At 42.2% G+C, this 20702-nt stretch overlaps 2 protein-coding genes across 4 annotated transcripts in view; one reads left to right on the top strand and one right to left on the bottom strand.

Annotated features, from left to right (window-relative positions):
* The window catches only part of s35e2 (Solute carrier family 35 member E2), a 39416-nt gene extending 31513 nt beyond the window's left edge, over nucleotides 1-7903 (bottom strand). Inside the window, exon 1 of one of the 2 annotated variants that reach the window (XM_014145623.3) lies at nucleotides 7691-7903. The gene's annotated coding sequence lies outside the window, so the exon portion shown is untranslated. 2 annotated transcript variants of the gene reach the window in all.
* Nucleotides 7904-8529: 626 nt separating this feature from the next.
* Nucleotides 8530-20623, top strand: LOC106572000 (uncharacterized). Of its 2 annotated transcripts, XM_014145680.3 has the most exons (9): nucleotides 8530-8717; nucleotides 10197-10293; nucleotides 10611-10782; nucleotides 11022-11170; nucleotides 11443-11619; nucleotides 13759-13875; nucleotides 14104-14190; nucleotides 14297-14444; nucleotides 18102-20623. In XM_014145680.3, exons 1-9 carry the CDS (start codon nucleotides 8704-8706, stop codon nucleotides 18122-18124), a joined length of 984 nt encoding a protein of 327 aa, XP_014001155.1. In that variant the 5' UTR covers nucleotides 8530-8703; the 3' UTR covers nucleotides 18125-20623. The 2 variants fall into 2 exon arrangements, with proteins under 2 accessions (XP_014001155.1, XP_014001156.1); XM_014145681.3 differs by lacking the exon at nucleotides 11443-11619.
* Nucleotides 20624-20702: the final 79 nt, after the last annotated feature.

The raw sequence follows: 20702 nt of genomic DNA on the forward strand, positions 1-20702 counted from the left end.
ACATTTTTTCATGTGTTGTTGGTACTAATATTCATTAAAAAAAAGAAATGTAAACTTACCAAACAAAAGAAACTCCCTTTTTTCAGAACCCTATCTTTCAAAGATAATCCGTAAAAATCCAAATAACTTCACAGATCTTCATTGTAAAGGGTTTAAACACCTTCCCATGCTTGTTCAATGAACCATAAACAATTAATGAACATGCACCTGTGGAACGGTCGTTAAGACACTCACAGCTTAGAGACGGTAGGCAATTAAGGTCACAGTTATGAAAACTTAGGACACTAAAGAGGCTTTCTACTGGACTCTGAAAATCACCAAAAGAAAGATGCCCAGGGTCCCTGCTCATCTGCGTGAATGTGCCTTAGGCATGGTGCAAGGAGGCATGAGGACTGCAGATGTGGCCAGGGCAATAAATTGCAATGTCCGTACTGCGAGACGCCTAAGACAGCGCTACAGGGAGACAAGACGGACACCTGATCGTCCTCGCAGTGGAAGACCACGTGTAACAACACCTGCACAGTATCGGTTAATCCGAACATCACACCTGCGGGACAGGTACAGGATGGCTACAACTGCCCGAGTTATACCAGGAACGAACAATCCCTCCATCAGTGCTCAGACTGTCCACAATAGGTTGAGAGAGGCTGGACTGAGGGCTTGTAGGCCTGTTGTAAGGCAGGTCCTCACCAGACATCACCGGCAACAATGTCACCTATGGACACAAACCCACCGTCGCTGGACCAGACAGGTGTGGCAAAAAAGTGTTCTTCACTGACGAGTCGCGGTTTTGTCTCACCAGGGGTGATAGTCGAATTCGCGTTTATCGTCGAAGGAATGAGCGTTACACTGAGCCCTGTACTCTGGAGCAGGATCGAGTTGGAGGTGGAGGGTTCGTCATGGTCTGTGGCGGTGTGTCACAGCATCATCAGACTGAGCTTGTTGTCATTGCAGGCAATCTCAACGCTGTACGTTACAGGGAAGACATCCTCCTCCCTCATGCGGTACCCTTCCTGCAGGCTCATCCTGACATGACCCTCCAGCATGACAATGCCACGAGCCATACTGCTCGTTCTGTGCGTGATTTCCTGCAAGACAGGAATGTCAGTGTTCTGCCATGGCCAGCGAAGAGCCCGGATCTCAATCCCATTGAGCATGTCTGGTACCTGTTGGATCGGAGGGTAAGGGCTATTCCCCCCAGAAATGTCCGATCTTACTTTGCTACCTGACGGTTTTTTACTTTTTCATTACCGTATATTTTTACTTTTTCCCCTCACTCAACTTTTTTCATTCAACTTTTTCACCCCGGAGGTTTTATCTGGACATGGTTCGTCAGGACTTCAAACAGCCGAAGCTAAGTAACATTAACATGATGCCTTCTAATTGCAGTCGTTGTACTTATAATATACAGGAGAACGATCGCCTTACGGCAAGGATAGCTGTGCTGCAAGCCCAGCTTCAGACGCAATCGTTAGGCAAGGGTAGTTTCAGTGTAGGAAAGGATGAAACAGCGTCTGTGCCACCAGTAAGTACAGATAGTAACGTTAGTATAAACCCCCTCGCACGGTCCCCGCAGCCGGACAACTTTCTCATGGCTTCTGGAGGGAAACGCTGTAGGAATGCTCAACCGGTGTCGCTTATTCAGCCGACAGAAACTTTCAACCGGTTCTCCCCATTAAGCGAGTCGGAGTCGGAGGCCGAGACTTCTCTGGTCTCTACTCCTCCCGTTGTGGGGTCTGAGACGCCGACGGCTCCCACCATTAGCTCTGACAAATTGAAAACCCTAGTCATTGGCGACTCCATTACCCGCAGTATTAGACTTAAAACTAATCATCCAGCGATCATACACTGTTTACCAGGGGGCAGGGCTACCGACGTTAAGGCTAATCTAAAGACGGTGCTGGCTAAGGCTAAAACTGACGAGTGTAGAGACAATAGAGATATTGTTTTCCACGTCGGCACCAACGATGTTAGGATGAAACAGTCAGAGGTCACCAAGCGCAACATAGCTTCAGCGTGTAAATCAGCTAGAAAGATGTGTCGGCATCGATTAATTGTCTCTGGCCCCCTCCCATTTAGGGGGAGTGATGAGCTCTACAGCAGAGTCTCACAACTCAATCGCTGGTTGAAAACTGTTTTCTGCCCCTCCCAAAAGATAGAATTTGTAGATAATTGGCCCTCTTTCTGGGACTCACCCACAAACAGGACCAAGCCTGGCCTGTTGAGGAGTGATGGACTCCATCCTAGCTGGAGGGGTGCTCTCATCTTATCTACGAACATAGACAGGGCTCTAACTCCTCTAGCTCCACAATGAAATAGGGTGCAGGCCAGGCAGCAGGCTGTTAGCCAGCCTGCCAGCTTAGTGGAGTCTGCCACTAGCACAGTCAGCGTAGTCAGCTCAGCTTTCCCCATTGAGACCGTGTCTGTGCCTCGATCTAGGTTGGGCAAAATTAAAAATGGCGGTGTTCGCTTTAGCAATCTCACTAGTATAAAGACTTCCTCCATTCCTGCCATTCTTGAAAGAGATTGTGATACCTCACATCTCAAAATTGGGTTACTTAATGTTAGATCCCTCACTTCCAAGGCAGTTATAGTCAATGAACTAATTACTGATCATAATCTTGATGTGATTGGCCTGACTGAAACATGGCTTAAGCCTGATGAATTTACTGTGTTAAATGAGGCCTCACCCCCTGGTTACACTAGTGACCATACCCCCCGTGCATCCGGCAAAGGCGGAGGTGTTGCTAACATTTACGATAGCAAATTACAATTTACAACAAAAAAAAAAACAATGACAATTTCGTCTTTTGAGCTTCTAGTCATGAAATCTATGCAGCCTACTCAATCACTTTTTATAGCTACTGTTTACAGGCCTCCTGGGCCATATGCAGTGTTCCTCACTGAGTTCCCTGAATTCCTATCGGATCTTGTAGTCATAGCAGATAATATTCTAATTTTTGGTGACTTTAACATTCACATGGAAAAGTCCACAGAGCCACTCCAAAAGGCTTTCGGAGCCATCATCGACTCAGTGGGTTTTGTCCAACATGTCTCTGGACCTACTCACTGCCACAGTCATACTCTGGACCTAGTTTTGTCCCATGGAATAAATGTTGTGGATCTTAATGTTTTTCCTCATAATCCTGGACTATCGGACCACCATTTTATTACGTTTGCAATCGCAACAAATTATCTGCTCAGACCCCAACCAAGGAGCATTAAAAGTCGTGCTATAAACTCTCAGACAACCCAAAGATTCCTTGATGCCCTTCCAGACTCCCTCTGCCTACCCAAGGACGTCAGAGGACAAAAATCAGTTAACCACCTAACCGAGGAACTCAATTTAACCTTGCGCAATACCCTAGATGCAGTTGCACCCCTAAAAATGAAAAACATCTGTCATAAGAAACTAGCTCCCTGGTATACAGAAAATACACGAGCTCTGAAGCAAGCTTCCAGAAAATTGGAACGGAAATGGCGCCACACCAAACTGGAAGTCTTCCGACTAGCTTGGAAAGACAGTACCGTGCAGTATCGAAGAGCCCTCACTGCTGCTCGATCATCATATTTTTCCAACTTAATTGAGGAAAATGAGAACAATCCGAAATTTCTTTTTGATACTGTCGCAAAGCTAACTAAAAAGCAGCCTTCGCAAATGGAGGATGGCTTTCACTTCAGCAGTAATACATTTATGAACTTCTTTGAGGAAAAGATCATGATCATTAGAAAGCAAATCACAGACTCCTCTTTAAATCTGGGTATTCCTCCAAAGCTCCATTGTCCTGAGTCTACACAACTCTGCCAGGACCTAGGATCAAGGGAGATACTAAAGTGTTTTAGTACTATATCTCTTGACACAATGATGAAAATAATCATGGCCTCCAAACCCTCAAGCTGCATACTGGACCCTATTCCAACTAAACTACTGAAAGAGCTGCTTCCTGTGCTTGGCCCTCCTATGTTGAACATAATAAACGGCTCTCTATCCACCGGATGTGTACCAAGCTCACTAAAAGTGGCAGTAATAAAGCCTCTCTTGAAAAAGCCGAATCTTGATCCAGAAATTATAAAAAACTATCGGCCTATATCGAATCTTCCATTCCTCTCAAAAAAAAATTGAAAAAGCTGTTGCACAGCAACTCACTGCCTTCCTGAAGACAAACAATGTATACGAAATGCTTCAGTCTGGTTTTAGACCCCATCATAGCACTGAGACTGCACTTGTGAAGGTGGTAAATTACCTTTTAATGACGTCAGACCGAGGCTCTGCATCTGTCCTCGTGCTCCTAGATCTTAGTGCCGCTTTTGATACCATCGATCACCACATTCTTTTGGAGAGATTGGAAACCCAAATTGGTCTACATGGACAAGTTCTGGCCTGGTTTAGATCTTATCTGTCGGAAAGATATCAGTTTGTCTCTGAATGGTTTGTCCTCTGACAAATCAATTGTAAATTTCGGTGTTCCTCAAGGTTCCATTTTAGGACCACTATTGTTTTCACTATATATTTTACCTCTTGGGGATGTCATTCGAAAACATAATGTTAAATTTCACTGCTATGCGGACGACACACAGCTGTACATTTCAATGAAACATGGTGAAGCCCCAAAATTGCCCTCGCTAGAAGCCTGTGTTTCAGACATAAAGAAGTGGATGGCTGCAAACTTTCTACTTTTAAACTCGGACAAAACAGAGATGCTTCTTCTATGTCCCAAGAAACAAAGAGATCTTCTGTTGAATCTGACAATTAATCTGGATGGTTGTACAGTCGTCTCAAATAAAACTGTGAAGGACCTCGGCGTTACTCTGGACCCTGATCTCTCTTTTGAAGAACATATCAAGACTGTTTCAAGGACAGCTTTTTTCCATCTACGTAACATTGCAAAAATCAGAAACTTTCTGTCCAAAAATGACGCAGAAAAATTCATCCATGCTTTTGTTACTTCTAGGCTGGACTACTGCAATGCTCTACTTTCCGGCTACCCGGATAAAGCACTAAACAAACTTCAGTTAGTGCTAAATACGGCTGCTAGAATCCTGACTAGAACCAAAAAATGTGATCGTATTACTCCAGTGCTAGCCTCCCTACACTGGCTTCCTGTTAAGGCAAGGGCTGATTTCAAGGTTTTACTGCTAACCTACAAAGCATTACATGGGCTTGCTCCTACCTATCTTTCCGATTTGGTCCAGCCGTACATACCTACACGTACGCTACGGTCACAAGACGCAGGCCTCCTAATTGTCCCTAGAATTTCTAAGCAAACGGCTGGAGGTAGGGCTTTCTCCTATAGAGCTCCATTTTTATGGAATGGTCTGCCTACCAATGTGAGAGACGCAGACTCAGTCTCAACCTTTAAGTCTTTACTGAAGACTTATCTCTTCAGTAGGTCCTATGATTAAGTATAGTCTGGCCCAGGAGTGTGAAGGTGAACGGAAAGGCTGGAGCAACGAACCGCCCTTGCTGTCTCTGCCTTGCCGGTTCCCCTCTTTCCACTGGGATTCTCTGCCTCTAACCCTTTTACAGGGGCTGAGTCACTGGCTTACTGGTGTTCTTCCATGCCGTCCATGGGAGGGGTGCGTCACTTGAGTCACTGACGTGGTCTTCCTGTCTGGGTTGGCGCCCCCCCTTGGGTTGTGCCATGGCGGAGATCGTTGTGGGCTATACTCGGCCTTGTCTTAGGACAGTAAGTTGGTGGTTGGAGACATCCCTCTAGTGGTGTGGGGGCTGTGCTTTGGCAAAGTGGGTGGGGTTATATCCTGCCTGTTTGGCCCTGTCCGGGGGTATCATCGGATGGGGCCACAGTGTCTTCTGATCCCTCCTGTCTCAGCCTCCAGTATTTATGCTGCAGTAGTTTATGTGTCGGGGGGCTAGGGTCAGTCTGTTACATCTGGAGTATTTCTCTTGTCTTATCCGGTGTCCTGTGTGAATTTAAATATGCTCTCTCTAATTCTCTCTTTCTCTCAGAGGACCTGAGCCCTAGGACCATGCCTCAGGACTACCTGGTATGATGACTCCTTGCTGTCCCAAGTCCACCTGGCCGTGCTGCTGCTCCAGTTTCAACTGTTCTGCCTGCGGCTATGGAACCCTGACCTGTTCACCGGACGTGCTTGTTGCACCCTCGACAACTACTATGATTATTATTATTTGACCATGCTGGTCATTTATGAACATTTTAACATCTTGACCATGTTCTGTTATAATATCCACCCTGCACAGCCAGAAGAGGACTGGCCACCCCTCATAGCCTGGTTCCTCTCTAGGTTTCTTCCTAGGTTTTTGGCCTTTCTAGGGAGTTTTTCCTAGGGAGCCGTGCTTCTTTCACATGCATTGCTTGCTGTTTGGGGTTTTAGGCTGGGTTTCTGTACAGCACTTTGAGATATCAGCTGATTTACGAAGGGCTATATAAATAAATTTGATTTGATTTTGATTTGAACTTGCAGATGCCTATGTGGAAGAGTGGGGTAACATCTCACAGCAAGAACTGGCAAATCTGGTGACGTCCATGCGGAGGAGATGCACTGCAGTACTTAATGCAGCTGGTGGCCACACCAGATACGGACTGGTACTTTTGATTTTGACCCACCCTTTGTTCAGGGACACATTATTCCATTTCTGTTAGTCACATGTCTGTGGAACTTGTTCAGTTTATGTCTGTTGTTGAATCTTGCTATGTTAATACAAATATTTACACATGTTAAGTTTGCTGAAAATAAACGCAGGTGACAGTGAGAGGATATTTATTTTTTTGCTGAGTTTATATATTGTTTTATCTGGATGCGGACCCCATGCAGTACCTCCGTGGACCCATAAACCACTGAAAAATGAGAATAAATAAAGAAAATATTAATAATTTAAGTAGCGCACTGGGCCTTTAATAGTCCTGTTTAAGCAACCGACATAGCAGTCTGCAGAGCCAGCAAAAAGATTTGTCCAGGCCTCCCACCCCTGTTGACAAAACTTTCTCAGCACCTCCCACCACAACATCCGCGACGAAAGAAATCGCAGCACCCTCACCCCCACCCCCAAAACTACTTCCTGCAGCTATGCACGGACCCCACTTTGAGAACCCCTGTTCTGAGGCATCAAAGTTACTCAACCCATGTATGGAAAATAGCCTTCATTAGTGAGTTGCTTGTAGTTAATTAAACAATGCTACACTAGACATTACAGGCAATTCTGCCGGGCACACGTTTCTGACAGTGCACGAATGTAATAAGTCAGATCCACATAGCGATTACAATGCAGGAGTGGTGCAAAGGTCGGTGTAGTTAAAGTAGCCTGGATCTTCATTTATATAGAAACCACAAATACGTACAAGCCAGTTTACTTTGGCAGGTTACATATGAATAGATCTGGCATCCTCGCTCATCACGTTTTCGCTCATTTTACACAAACAAGACCAAAAGCTAGCTAAAACGGCATAGTTGGTGTTAGCTAAGTAGTTTACTATTTGACAAACTAGCTAGCTACCCGTTACTGTAATATTAATTGACAAGCAAAATTCACCAGCTGATTAGCTATAGTAGCTAGCTAAACGTGAATGTGCTTGTGTCTCAAATAGCCTACTGGTGAAAATTCTCATTTATTGAATGAATGAACGCGCTGTTCATTGGTAAAATATATATTTATATTTTGAAGGCTTTTAAACTCAGCTTGTAGATGCAGTAAATGTTGGAATTATCTTACCAAGTGGTGCCACCTAGTTAACGTTAGTTATGCAACTCCGATTTCTGGTATACGAGTTCCAAACAGTCGCTAGCATAAGGACACCACGGTTATCACTAGTTACCACAGCCACAAAGTCAAAACTGCCATTGTAAAAATGTATAAAACAAAAATAAGCTTTTTGATCATAATTTAAGGTTATGATTGGGAATTTGGTTAGCAGTGTGGTTAGGTTACAAAACTGATTTTAAGATGATATTTGTTTTTTTTTAAATAGGCGGGGTCTATGCATTTGTGGCTGTAGTAACAAATGACGACCGGACACCACCCCCGCTTGGTGGACTTTCAATTACTTTCACGGAGTTTAGCGATTGCTCGAGCCCACTGACAAGACGACAACTCCGCCGCAGCACCATTTCCAATTTTCAAATAACAAAGATGTCCCTGAATGTAGTTTTGAATAGATAATACATGGACCAGGCGAATGTACATGTTTATAGTGGAGGTTGGATACGTTTGTATTGTCTTTGTTTACAATGTCCAATGCATCATAAGTGGCTTAGGGAGTCATTATGCCCCCTTGTGGCTAAACATTTTCCGTGCAACCTCATCAAGGGTGTGTTCAATATGCAACATTTCGATGGTTGAGATGAATGCAGAGTTAGCAAATCTTTACTAGTTTGCGAATGCAAAGTGTATTTTAAGCTGTTGTGCTAAAGAAAACTAAACAAATCATCGTACAGTGTTCAGCACCATCCCTGTTCTAAAACATTCACGATTGACTATTGTTATGATATTGACTGGACCCATTTTCAAACAAGTACGTGCATGTTATGCATGCTGAATACACCTCAGAAAGACGTCAGACATATAAATTTGTAAGCGGAACTGTGGCGTTATGGTTTGCACACCGCCATTAAAACTCCAAACATATGTGGCGTGAATACGTTTGAGGGTAGCAGCCAATGTGGGCCTGCTTGCTGAGATGTAGAAACATCAAGAACACGATTATCTAGTTACTGTTTCACTTAAAAATGGAAGAGATACGGTGAGTTTATGAGCGCGACTTATTAACATAATTACAATCATCGATGTAGTGTTAGTTTAGTGACAGGATGTGATTCGAATTCCGTTTCCAACATTCTTTCGTTTGGTGTGTCCATTGCCAGAAGATACCGACCCTACCGTTACGCTTGTTTACACTGAGCTGAACTGGGGTCGGAACTCAGTCATGGTTACATTAATGCCATGTCAGAAACTTGGGCATTTCCGTTTCGCTAACCTAGAGGGTTAGAGTCAGATCCCGAGTTTCCCACTTATGAAGTATCAGAATCAACCAATGGGAAGGTCTACACACAAACAACTTAAGTTAATTGAAATCGGAGGTCTCAAGTTTCAGACATGACTTGATAGCGGCATAAGACACTTGGAGCAGGTGCAATATATAGGTCAGAATACGTACCTCACTGCAGGGATGGGATATGCCACTGTACTCCAAATTTGACCTTTGTCCACACAGCTCCATCGAGAAGATTGAAATACTGCTAGTTTTCCCGGAAAACTGACCTTTTCGTCCTCATGCTAGCTAGCAGTAGCAATAGCAGCCATTATGGAATAACACGTTGCATTGAACAACAAAGGTGCTGATACTGCCATTCCAAAATGGCTGCGGTAGCTCTTTTAATCTGACTTCGATAGCGAAGTGACCTTTTCGTAGCAGGTTAGGAAAAGGGTTAGTGAAAATGCTCTTCTAACCTGCTACGAAAATCACTTTGTATTGAAGTGGCGTGAAACGTGTGTCCTGACAAAAGGGCAGTTTTCTGGAAAAACTAGCAGTATTTCAATTTTCTCTATGTATCAGTGTGGATAAAGGTACAATTTAGAGTACAGTGGCATATCCCATCACTACATGTAGGTATGTTTTCCAAACCATATCTCTTAAACCCTATGCCTTGGCTGTCTGTCACCAGATCTCAACCCAATTGAACACATTCTGAAGTGGTGCCTGAAACAGCATTTTCCACCACAATCAGAAAAACTCAAAATAATGGAATTTCTCATGGAATAATGGTGTCGCATCCCTCAAATAGAGTTCCAGACACTTGAGGGGTGGCAGGTAGCCTAGTGGTTAGAGTGTTGGGGGAGTAACCGAAAGGTTGCTGGATCGAATCCCCGAGCTGACAAGGTAAAAATCTCTCGTTCTGCCCCAGAATAAGGCAGTTAATCTACTGTTCCCCGGTAGGCCGTCATAAGAATTTGTTCTTAACTGACTTGACTAGTTAAATACGTTTTAAAAATAGAAAATATAATCTATGCCAAGGTGTATTGAAGCTGTTCTGGCTCGTGATGGCCCAACACCCTATTAAGACACTTTTATGTTGGTTTCCTTTATTTTGGCAGTTACCAATATCTCATCATGGATCAATGAATATGACAAATTATCATGCGTTTATCAGCCATTCAATATACATTTGAACCTATTACCATCTTGCACGGTAACTAATATCCACATATATTTCTATTTCAGTCCACTGTTGAGCAATCAGCCATGGGAGGGCTCAGATCTCCCATCCCCAAACCTGAGACCAAGGCACCAGGAACTGATCCCAACGCCATGTGGCCCAGTCAGTATACATCCCAATTGTTCTCCTTATACTTATAGACATTGTCACATTATCTGTTCTAGCTGTTGCTTGAATTGGGAACCAGAGTCCTATTCAGTTCAACATTCTTCCTGCACTGTAGAAAAGTTCCTTTTTGTGTCACTCAACTCTGTAAACATGTTTCTCTTATCATATGAATAAGAATAGGCTACATGTTCACAGCATAAGAAGAATGTTCCTTTGTCTTACTCAGAAATTTGCACCCGTTTTGATTGAATATGGCCCTAGGTGTCTGTGTGTAAAGAAAGGTTATATGCTTGGCTTTCTCCTCCCCACAGATAAAGCCTTGGTCAGAGCTGTCATGCTTGGTGAAGCTTTACTTCTGCTTCACCATCGCCTCTCTACTGGCACTATTGGCCCTCACACTGACAAACATCTACAGGCAGAGCATGGCAACGTACAGCTATGAGGACGACTTCACTGTATCTCTCATCCAACTGGTTGGAATTTGTAAGTGGCATGTCTTACGTTAGTGGCAATAGCAACAGATTGTTAACTAATGATGTAATCAACAGAGTGCCAACTCCTTACTGTGTCTAGACATGAACACATTATGAAAAGTTCAGAGAAAAGAAATGTAATCCCCAATTCTGATCACCCCATGTCAGCATTGTGTTCTATGGTTAAATCCGGATTATGCCGCCTACACCAATACTGTATCACACACGGTCTTCTTTATGTTTCTCCAGTGTTCTGCATATACTACATCACCAGGGGCATCCTGCAGGAGAACAGGCAGGAGTTGATAGTGTTTGTCCTCAGTGTGTTGGTGGTCATGATGCGCTCTGTGGTCAACTTCATGGTGCTCCCTTTCCAGGATAGAAAGGACCTGCTTCTGGTACGCTGCATGTGGACCAACAAAATTAAACCAACTCCTATGTCTAATCCAGGGTCATGTTCAGTACGGTATACCGTAGCAGTGTTTTGCAACAGAAAACAACAATCTGTGTTCTCATTGGACAAGTTCAGGTACTACCTCCCCGTTTAAAAACATATTCTCCCAACGGAGCACGGCTCAATTGTGACCAGACATGATTGTGCATGTGCTTATGTCACAGGTGCTGTTTGAGTAGCTGCAGTAGTGAATCAGTGTGTGTGCTTGTGTGGTAGGTGCGGTTTGTGTGCATCCTGTGTGTGGGCGTGGTCCATGTCCTGTGCGCCACTCTGCTCATCCAAAGGCCCAACATGATGGCCTTCCGGGTGGGCGGAGCTCTGGAGAGCTTCCAGGAGCAGTACTTCCTGATCAACCTGTGCTTCTCCATGGTCACCTTTGACCTACAGGCCCAGGTACCGCCACATTCCACGTGTCATAATACATGACTGACACACAACAAATATTTTCTTCCGACAGATGGCGTCATTCTAACACGTTGTGTTGCCTTGACATTGAGCATCTTTGGTGCAGATATGTATGACTGCCTTCAGGGTATTTTTTTGTATTTATAAGGATCCCTATTAGCTGCTGCCAAGGCAGCTGCTCCTATTCCTGGGGTCCAAACAAATTAAGGCTAAAATATAACAGTACATATAACATAATTACACCAGTACATATCTACAATACATTTCTAATATCACCATACAAGCGTGTGTGTAGAGTGAGTGCGTGTGTGTGTTGTTACAGTCCAAGGTGTAGTTTTATGGTTTTTAAACCTGATTTTACTGCTTGCATGTTACTTGATGTGGAATAGAGTTCCATTTAGTCATGGCTCTGTGTAGTACTGTGCGTTTTCCAGAGTCTGTTCTGGACTTGGGCACTGTGAAGAGACCTCTGGTGGGGTATGCATGGGTGTCTGAGCTGTGTGCTAGTAGTTTAAACAGACAGCTCGCTGCTTTCAACATGTAAATACCTCTCACAAAGACAAGTAGTGATGCGGTCACTCTCCTCTACTTCGAGCCAGGAGTGATTTGACATGCATGTCATTGATGTTAGCTGTCTGTGTACATTTAAGGGCTGGCCATGCTGCTTTGTGCTGGGCCAACTGTAATTTGCCTTTGTCCCTCTTTGTGGCGCTTGACGATATGACTGGGCAGTAGTTCAGGTGCAACAACTCGAGCCTGTAAGACTTGTTTTGTTGAGAGCAATGTCAAGAAAGCACAGCAGTGCTTCCTCCCTATCTTAGCTACCGTTACAGCAGTATGTTTTGACCATGACAGTTTACAATCCAGGGTTACACCAAGCAGTTTAGTCTGCTCAACTTGCTAAATTTCCACATTCTTCATTACGCAATTTAGTTTAGATTTTAGTGAATGATTTGTCCCGGATATATTGCTTTTAATTTTAGAAATATTTAGGACTAGCTTATTACTTGTCACCCATTCTAAAACCGACTGCAGGTCTTTGTTAAGTGTTGCAGTGATTTTACTTGCTGTGGTAGCTGACATGCATAACGTTGAGTCATCAGCATACATAGACACACAGGCTTTACTCAGTGCCAGGTCAGTAGGAAAGATTGAAAACAGTAAAGGGCCTAAACAGCTACCCTGGGGAATGCCCGACTCTACATTGATTGTTGGAGAGGCTTCCATTAAAAAAACACCCTCTGTTTTCTGTTAGACAGAATCTTCGATCACAATCTAGAAGGGGATGTAAAGTCATAACAAAAAGTTTTTCCAACAGCAGATTATGATCGATAATGTCCAAAGCTGCACTGAAGTCTAACAAAACAGCTCCAACAATCTTATTATCAATTTCTTTCAGCCAATCATCAGTCATTTGTGTAAATGCTGTACATGTTGAGTGCCCTTCCCTATAAGCTTACTGAAAATCAGTTGTTAATTTGTTTACTGTGAAATGGCATTGTATCTGGTCAACAACAAAAAAATCAGAATGTTTACTAAGGGTTCGCAACCGGTTGATTGGTCAGCTGTTTGAGCCAGTAAAGGGTGCCTTGCTGTTCTTGGGTAGTGGAATGACTTTTGCTTCCGTCCAGGTCTGAGGGCTCACACTTTCCTGTAGACCTAGATTGAAGAGGTGGCAATATACTCCACTATCATCCTCCATCATTTTCCATCCAAGTTGTCAGACCCAAGGGCTTGTCATTGTTGATAGACAATTTGTTTCTCCTCGCCCTCACTAACTTTACAGAATTCAAAATTATAATGCTTGTCTTTCATAATTTGGTCAGTTATGCATTGATGTGTTGGTTCAGAATATCTGGTTTGCATGTCATGCCTAAGTTTGCTAATCTTACAAATGAAAAAGATAATCAAAGTAGTTGACAATATCAGTGGGTTTTGTTATGAATGAGCCATTTGATTCAATGAATGATGTAGCAGAGTTTGCCTTTTTGTCCGAAATTTAATTTAAGGTGCTCTAAAGGTGGTCCTTTATATCAGGGCCATTCATACATCAGGGTCTTTGGGATGGAGCTGTACTAGATTTATAGTTGGTATAATCTGTGGCTGGTTTTTCTGTTTCTCTGTCAGCTGTGCCTTTGCATACTGATTATGACATCAGGTACAACCATGTCCTTCACGAACAGCATCATCCTGGGCTTTGGAGTGGTCTGGGCCTGCCTTACCGCAGCCATGGGGGCTATCGCAGTGAGTAACAAGTATCAAGAGAATAAAATATGCAATTTAATAATTAGTGTGCACTGCACAAGTGCATAAACAGGATGTAAAGAATAGAACATAAATCACAATGAAATACTACACGCATAAAGTATATGAACTCAATTGAATGAAGGATGGTGGATTTTTTTTTTAGCCTGTAAGCACCTATGAAGCGCATACATCATGTAAAACAGGTTTATCTGTCCTTTGTTCCAGGTTTTAAAAGAAGCCAAGCCGCTGGTTTGGGTCTTTGTCCTTCTGAATGTGCCGGAGGTGGCCTACTTCGTGTACCTGATGTACAGGGTGAGCTGTGAAAGCCAGTGGTTGAACTGATCTCAAATCAGATCTTTAGGGAAAGTATGGTGAATGGTTGCTCTGAGATGGACTTCATGTGGTCTTCTGATTTCAGATCAGTGTACACTGGGGGCAGGACACGACGTATACACTGGAGGCCGCTGCTGTGACTGGAGCGGGGATCTCAGTGCTGATCAAAGGCGTGCTTTTCTGGTCTCTCTTCCGATTGGCGCGCAGCTTCGGCCAGGGCCTGAGGGAGAGGAGTGAGTAGATTACTGCCTGTATTTTTCCTTCACCTGTTCCACTGTATGTTTACCAGGAGTCAATGTACTCAGGCTAGACTAGAACATGGCTCATAGACGACACAAACATTCCAAAAAATGTTTTGACACATTGAAGGAGCATTTGTATTAACACATTTTTGTTATGGGCACAGTAAAACAGTCATTCCAAGAACTTCTGACTGAAATCATGAAACAGACCTTCAACTACAGTTGAAGTCGGAAGTTTACATACACCTTTGCCAAATACATTTAAACTCAGTTTTTCACAATTCCTGACATTTAATCCTAGTAAAAATTCCCTGTCTTAGGTCAGTTAGGATCACCACTTTATTTTAAGAATGTGAAATGTCAGAATAATAGTAGAGAATGATTTCATTCATCTATAATTTCTTTCATCACATTCCCACCCTGCCACACTGGCAACACTTTAAGGGGCATTGCACTAATAATTGGGCTGACTAGGGAAACGTTCCCGCTGTTCTGTTCTTAGTGCCAGTCTGCACGTTCAAACTAAAACATTGTAACTAATAATGGCATCTTTATGCTTTCATTAATAAAATGATGAAAATACTCTTTCAAAATGCTGACGTTTTAGTTATGGATCCATAACGAATTCCTATGGGAATAAATATTAGAAATATCCTCCAACCCTCTATATGTAATTATTAGCGGAGAGTCACGTCATACTGTAGGCCTACCGTAGGCGACATGAGTCTCCACTAGTGTTGAGTAATGTGCTGTTAAAAGTTGTGTAGGTCTTATTTAAAGAGCGTATTGAAGTTAGAGGCAATAGGATTTGAAGCAATAGCCTACAACTATTTTAGCACAGTTTTGCGCTGCTCTGAGACAAGCATTGGGACTGGTCTTAATAAATCAATGAGACTTTTATTTTCACTGAATCTCTGTTTGGGTATTGGTTAGACTAGAATTAGAAAATTAGGGTGTTGAAATGTTATGCTCTTAGTGTAACCTTTATTTTAACTAGGCAAGTCAGTTAAGAACAAATTCTTATTTACAAGGACAGCCTACTCCTTCCTCCCCGTCGGGGAATTGAACCCTGGTCTCCAACGTGCCCGCAGGACACTGGATTTTAGCTAAATAGCCCAGTACTGTACTCCCGACTGTCACGTTGTACAGCTCCATATTTTCCGTTCCATCCCAACGGAAACCCAGAGGGTTTTTCGTTTTCCTTGGAATAGAAACACCATAATATTAATAAAATTAATCCCACTTGTAGCCTGATTAGCAGGACAATAGACTCTTTATAGCCCAGCTACTGTGTGTTAACATCCCCGTACATGCAATGTATTCGATGCTTAAGTACTCTGACTGTTACATTTAAATCAAAACAGTAGTGTTTTTTCATCAACATCTTTATGCTTTCATTAATAAAATAATAATTACTCAATGTGTATGTTTATTTAGTTATGGATCCATAACGAATTACTATGGGAATAAATATTACAGAAATATTGGAACAAAGTTGTCTAATGAAGGCAAACATTGTTGCTTACTGGAAAATACTCTTTCAAACACACGGTCGCGTTGTACAGTGCCATTATGGCTATTAGCAGGGCTATATTTTGGCCTTTATGGGCGGTGCACAATTGGCCCAGCGTTTCTTTCCCTCTAAAAACATAAATGTTTTAGCCTTAACAAATATTATTTTGGACTTTATTCAGATTTACAATCGCTCTCCTTTTGTTTTTTTGAAAACGTAATAACCTCATATCATTATATATTATCAAGTTGATGAAACAGTCATATAGCTGGCACCTACATAAAGCTGAGTCACTCACTCAATCATGGCTTTGGATTAAAATAAATAAATAAGTACCAACATTCTTTCTGATAGTCATTTAATAAAGAAATGTTTTGATTACCTTACCTGGACACCATGTACAGTATTATAATACTGACAATATACTATTAGCAGGACAATATACTTTTACCAACACTTCTCTGTATTTTGATACTTTGTGGATGGGGGCTCCCGCAGTGCAAAATACATTGCTACAGATGCAGGTTCGATACCCGTGCCGGCCGCCACCGGGAGACTGAGTCGGCTTTTGAATTTAATTCAGAATCCTCCAATCCTCTATATGTGACTCTCCGCCAATAATTACATCATATATTTCGATATACTGTAGGTGACATGAGTCTCACTAGTGTTGACTAATGTGCTGTTAAAAGTGGTGTAGGTCTTATTTATTTAAAGAGCATATTGAAGTTAGAAGCAATAGGATTTGAAGCAAAAGCCTACAACTATTTTAGCACCATTTCGCGCTGCTCTGAGAAAAGCATGGGGACTGGTCTTGATAAATCAGAGATTTTTATTTTAACTTAATCTCCTTTTGGGTATTGTTAGACTAGAATTAGAACATTAGGGTGTAGAAATGTTATGCTCTTAGTGTAACCTTTTTATTTAACTAGGCAAGTCAGTTAAGAACAAATTCTTATTTACAAGGACAGCCTACTCCTTCCTCCCCATCGGGGAATTGAACCCCGGTCTCCCGCGTGCCCTGCCTGCACGACACTGGGATTCTTTAGATAAATAGCCCAGGACTGTACTCCTGACTGTCACATTGTACAGTGCCATATTATCCTTTCCATCCTAACAGAAACCCAGAGTTTTTTTGTTGTTGTTTTTCTTGTAATAGAAACACCATAATATTAATCAAGTACCAGTCAAAAGTTTGGACACACCTACTCATTCAAGGGTTTTTCTTTATTTTTACTATTTTCTACATTGTAGAATAATAGGGAAGACATCACAACTATGAAATAACTCGTATGGAATCAGTTAAGAACACATTTTTATTTACAAGGACAGCCTACTCCTTCCTCCCCGTCGGGGAGTTGAACCCCGATCTCCCTCGTGCCCGCATTCCCTAGTACAGCCATTATTGAAGTCTATCAAATGCTTCTCAAAGATGGCACTAGCACTAACTAGCATTAATGGTAACAGTGGTTCACACTTAAATAATGTGCCATAGAATATTGCAACTTTTAAAGGAGGAACCACTAACGTCAATTTATGCTTGCTCCAGTGATGCAATCCGGAGGCTCTGTACGGAGGGTGTGATGCAACTGCAGAGCCCCCGTAGCCTTGCAGAGGCCAAATTGAGCTCATACCGGATTACCATGCTCTTCCCAAATGTTTTAACAATGCGGAGGACTCCGTATAGCTCCGCATTGACTGTAGGTGGGGGCGGGAGGTCCTGAATAAAACAAACTTACTAACTTCCTTGACAACTTCCTTCACACCAGCTCTGCGAAGCGTGAATGCGCTGACTTCTGCAGAGGCTGTATCACCGTAAATGCTGTACAGCCAATGCAGACGTCGGATTGACTATAGAGTTCATGTGCATGGCACAGCCATGTAGCCTATAGGCTACCCAGACCAGTAACATAATTAAACTCTAAATATGCCATTCTATTATTTCGAAAATACATTTTATTAGTCTTATGTTTCTTAGGACATGCCTAAAATAAATAAATGGGACTGTTTGAATTAGGTTCTAAAAAACATTGCCTGATAGATTTACGGTAAGTTGCTTTCTAAAAAATGTATCTTTAAAGGGTATGAGACTAGCTAACCCGGGTACTTTAATGTCTCTCTCTCTCGCTCTCCAGTGTTTACATCGGACAAGCAGTAAAGTGCCGTCATGAAAAGGAAGTGGCTACGGTTACGCAGGACGGATAAGCAACCATTTCTAAATTTTGTAACAACTCTCTGGTTCTGACCAATGTTTGAAGTTAGGAAATGCACTCAAATGGGCATTGGACCGGTCTGTTTTTACTGAAGATGATTTCACTGCAAGTGACAGACACAGTGCCTTCGGAAAGTATTCAGACCCCTTTACTTTTTCCACATTTTGTTATGTTACAGCCTTATTCTAAAATGGGTTAAATTAAAAAATATATAATAATCCTCAGCAATCTACACACAATACCCCATAATGACAAAGTGCAAACAGGTTAAGAAATGTTTGCTAATTTATAAAAAATAAACACCTTATTTACATATGTATTCAGACCCTTTGCTAAAAGACTTGAAATTGAGCTCAGATGCATCCTGTTTCCATTGATCAACCTTGATGTTTCTACAACTTGATTGGAGTCCACATGTGGTAAATTTGGATTTGGAAAGGCACACACCCGTCTATATAAGGTCCCACAGTTGACAGTGCATGTCAGAGCAAAAACCAAGCCGTGAGGTCGAAGGAATTGTCTGTACAGCTCCGAGACAGGATTGTGTCGAGACACAGATCTGGGGAAGGGTACCAAAAAATGTCTGCAGCCTTGAAGGTCCCCAAGATCACACTGGCCATCATTCTTAAATGGAAGAAGTTGGCTGACCGGCCAAAATGAGCAATCGGGGAGAAGGGCCTTGGTCAGGGAGGTGACCAAGAACACGATGCTCACTCTGACAGAGCTCTAGAGTTCCTCTGTGGAAATAGGAGAATCTTCCAGAAGGACAACCATCTCTGCAGCACTCTATCAATCAGGCCTTTATGGTAGAGGGGCCAGACGGAAGCCATTCCTCAGAAAAAGGCACATGACAGCCTGCTTAGAGTTTGCCAAAGGCACATAGACTCTCGGATCATGAAAAACAAGATTATCTGGTCTGATGAAACTAAGATTGAACTCTTTGGCCTGAATGCCAAGCGTCACTTCTGGAAGAAACCTGGCACCATCCCTACAGTGAAGCATGGTGGTGGCAGAATCATGCTGTGGGGATGTCTTTCAGTGGCAGGGAGTGGGAGAGTAGTCAGGATCAAGGCAAAGATGAACAAAGCAAAGTACAGAGAGATCCTTGATGAAAACCTGCTCCAGAGCGCTCAGTACCTCAGACTGGGGTGAAGGTTCACCTTCCAACAGGACAACGACTCTAAGCACACAGCCAGGACAACTCTCTGAATGTCCTTGAGTGGCCCAGCCAGAGCCCGGACTTGAACCCGATCAAACATCTCTGGAGGAACCTGAAAATAGCTGTGCAGCGACGCTCCCCATCCAACCTGACAGAGCTTGAGAGGATCTGCAGAGAAGAATGGGAGAAACTCATCAAATACAAGTGTGCCAAGAAGACTCGAGGCTGTAATTGCTGCCAAAGGTGGTTCAACAAAATACTGAGTAAAGAGTCTGAATACTTATGTAAATGTTACATTTCCATTTAAAAAATAAAATGCATTTCTTACATTTTAGTCATTTTACCATTTTACCTGTTTTTCCTTTATCATTATAGGGTATTATGTGTAGATTGAGGAGGGAGGGAGACATTTAGTCAAGTTTAGAACAAGGCTGTAACGTAACAAAATGTGGAAAAAGTCAAGGGGTCTGAATACTTTCAGAAGGTACAAAACACTGTTAACTATTTTATAATAGCTGATGAGCACCACTGATTAATTTATGAGTCTATGACATGGTTACTTTTTATCACATTTTGCCTACTTCTAGAGGATTCATCTCAGTATGTTGGATAATGCTTACCCTTTAATGTGCCTACAACACGTACAGTGAGATGTTAAGTTCTTTGGAGTCTGGAGAACCAGTTTACAAGGCCAAATGCACAATCTAACTTCTGAAACAGCTACTGTATGTAAATCAATGCAGATATTCTGTACAACAATTATATTTTTAGGGTCACTTTGCTTTTACCATAATTATTAACGGATTGTCACTTTTACCTTTATAATTTAATGTGTGCTTGTAGTAAAATAAACCAAAGACAATATTCAGTGGTGTTCTAATACATCCATTGGAAATTGTGCCCTGTCTATGAAATGGTTTATTTGAGAGGTTTTATACTGCTAACTTTTTAGATTTCTGTTTTTGTGAACAATATTTATAATTTCATATACAGTAGTATATTCCTATGTATTAACTACTATTGATATGTCCATTGTCTATGCACTACACAAAATATCTTAGTTTGAAATAATCGTTGTTGAAAGACAGTTAACATCTTTATAGGTTTTCGCTGCACTTTATTGATTGGTTGACAACCCATTATCGTGTTTTTGTAAACTGCAGGTTCTCAATAAAATTATGAAATAAGTGTTGCAGTAAACTAAATTCTAAGTTAGGAAGAGAAGTGAACTGCTGGGAAAGACTTCCTCAAATATTCAATAAGTAATAAAGCATGTTATGCTGTCTTTTTCCTTGTTCCCGGTCACTTACAAAAAGAGGGGTCAAATTAATCTGACCTCGACATGCATGAAAAACAATAACGCA

Source organism: Salmo salar, chromosome 15, assembly GCF_965601325.2.
Source record: "Salmo salar chromosome 15, fSalSal1, whole genome shotgun sequence".
Taxonomy (NCBI): Eukaryota; Metazoa; Chordata; class Actinopteri; order Salmoniformes; family Salmonidae; genus Salmo; species Salmo salar.

Bases quoted from the DNA above. Each gene is read 5' to 3' on its own strand.
- LOC106572000 (XM_014145680.3), top strand. The intron at 10,294-10,610 runs GTCAGTATACAT...TCCTCCCCACAG, and splicing joins TCCCAACGCCATGTGGCCCA to ATAAAGCCTTGGTCAGAGCT. The intron at 14,191-14,296 runs GTGAGCTGTGAA...TTCTGATTTCAG, and splicing joins TCGTGTACCTGATGTACAGG to ATCAGTGTACACTGGGGGCA.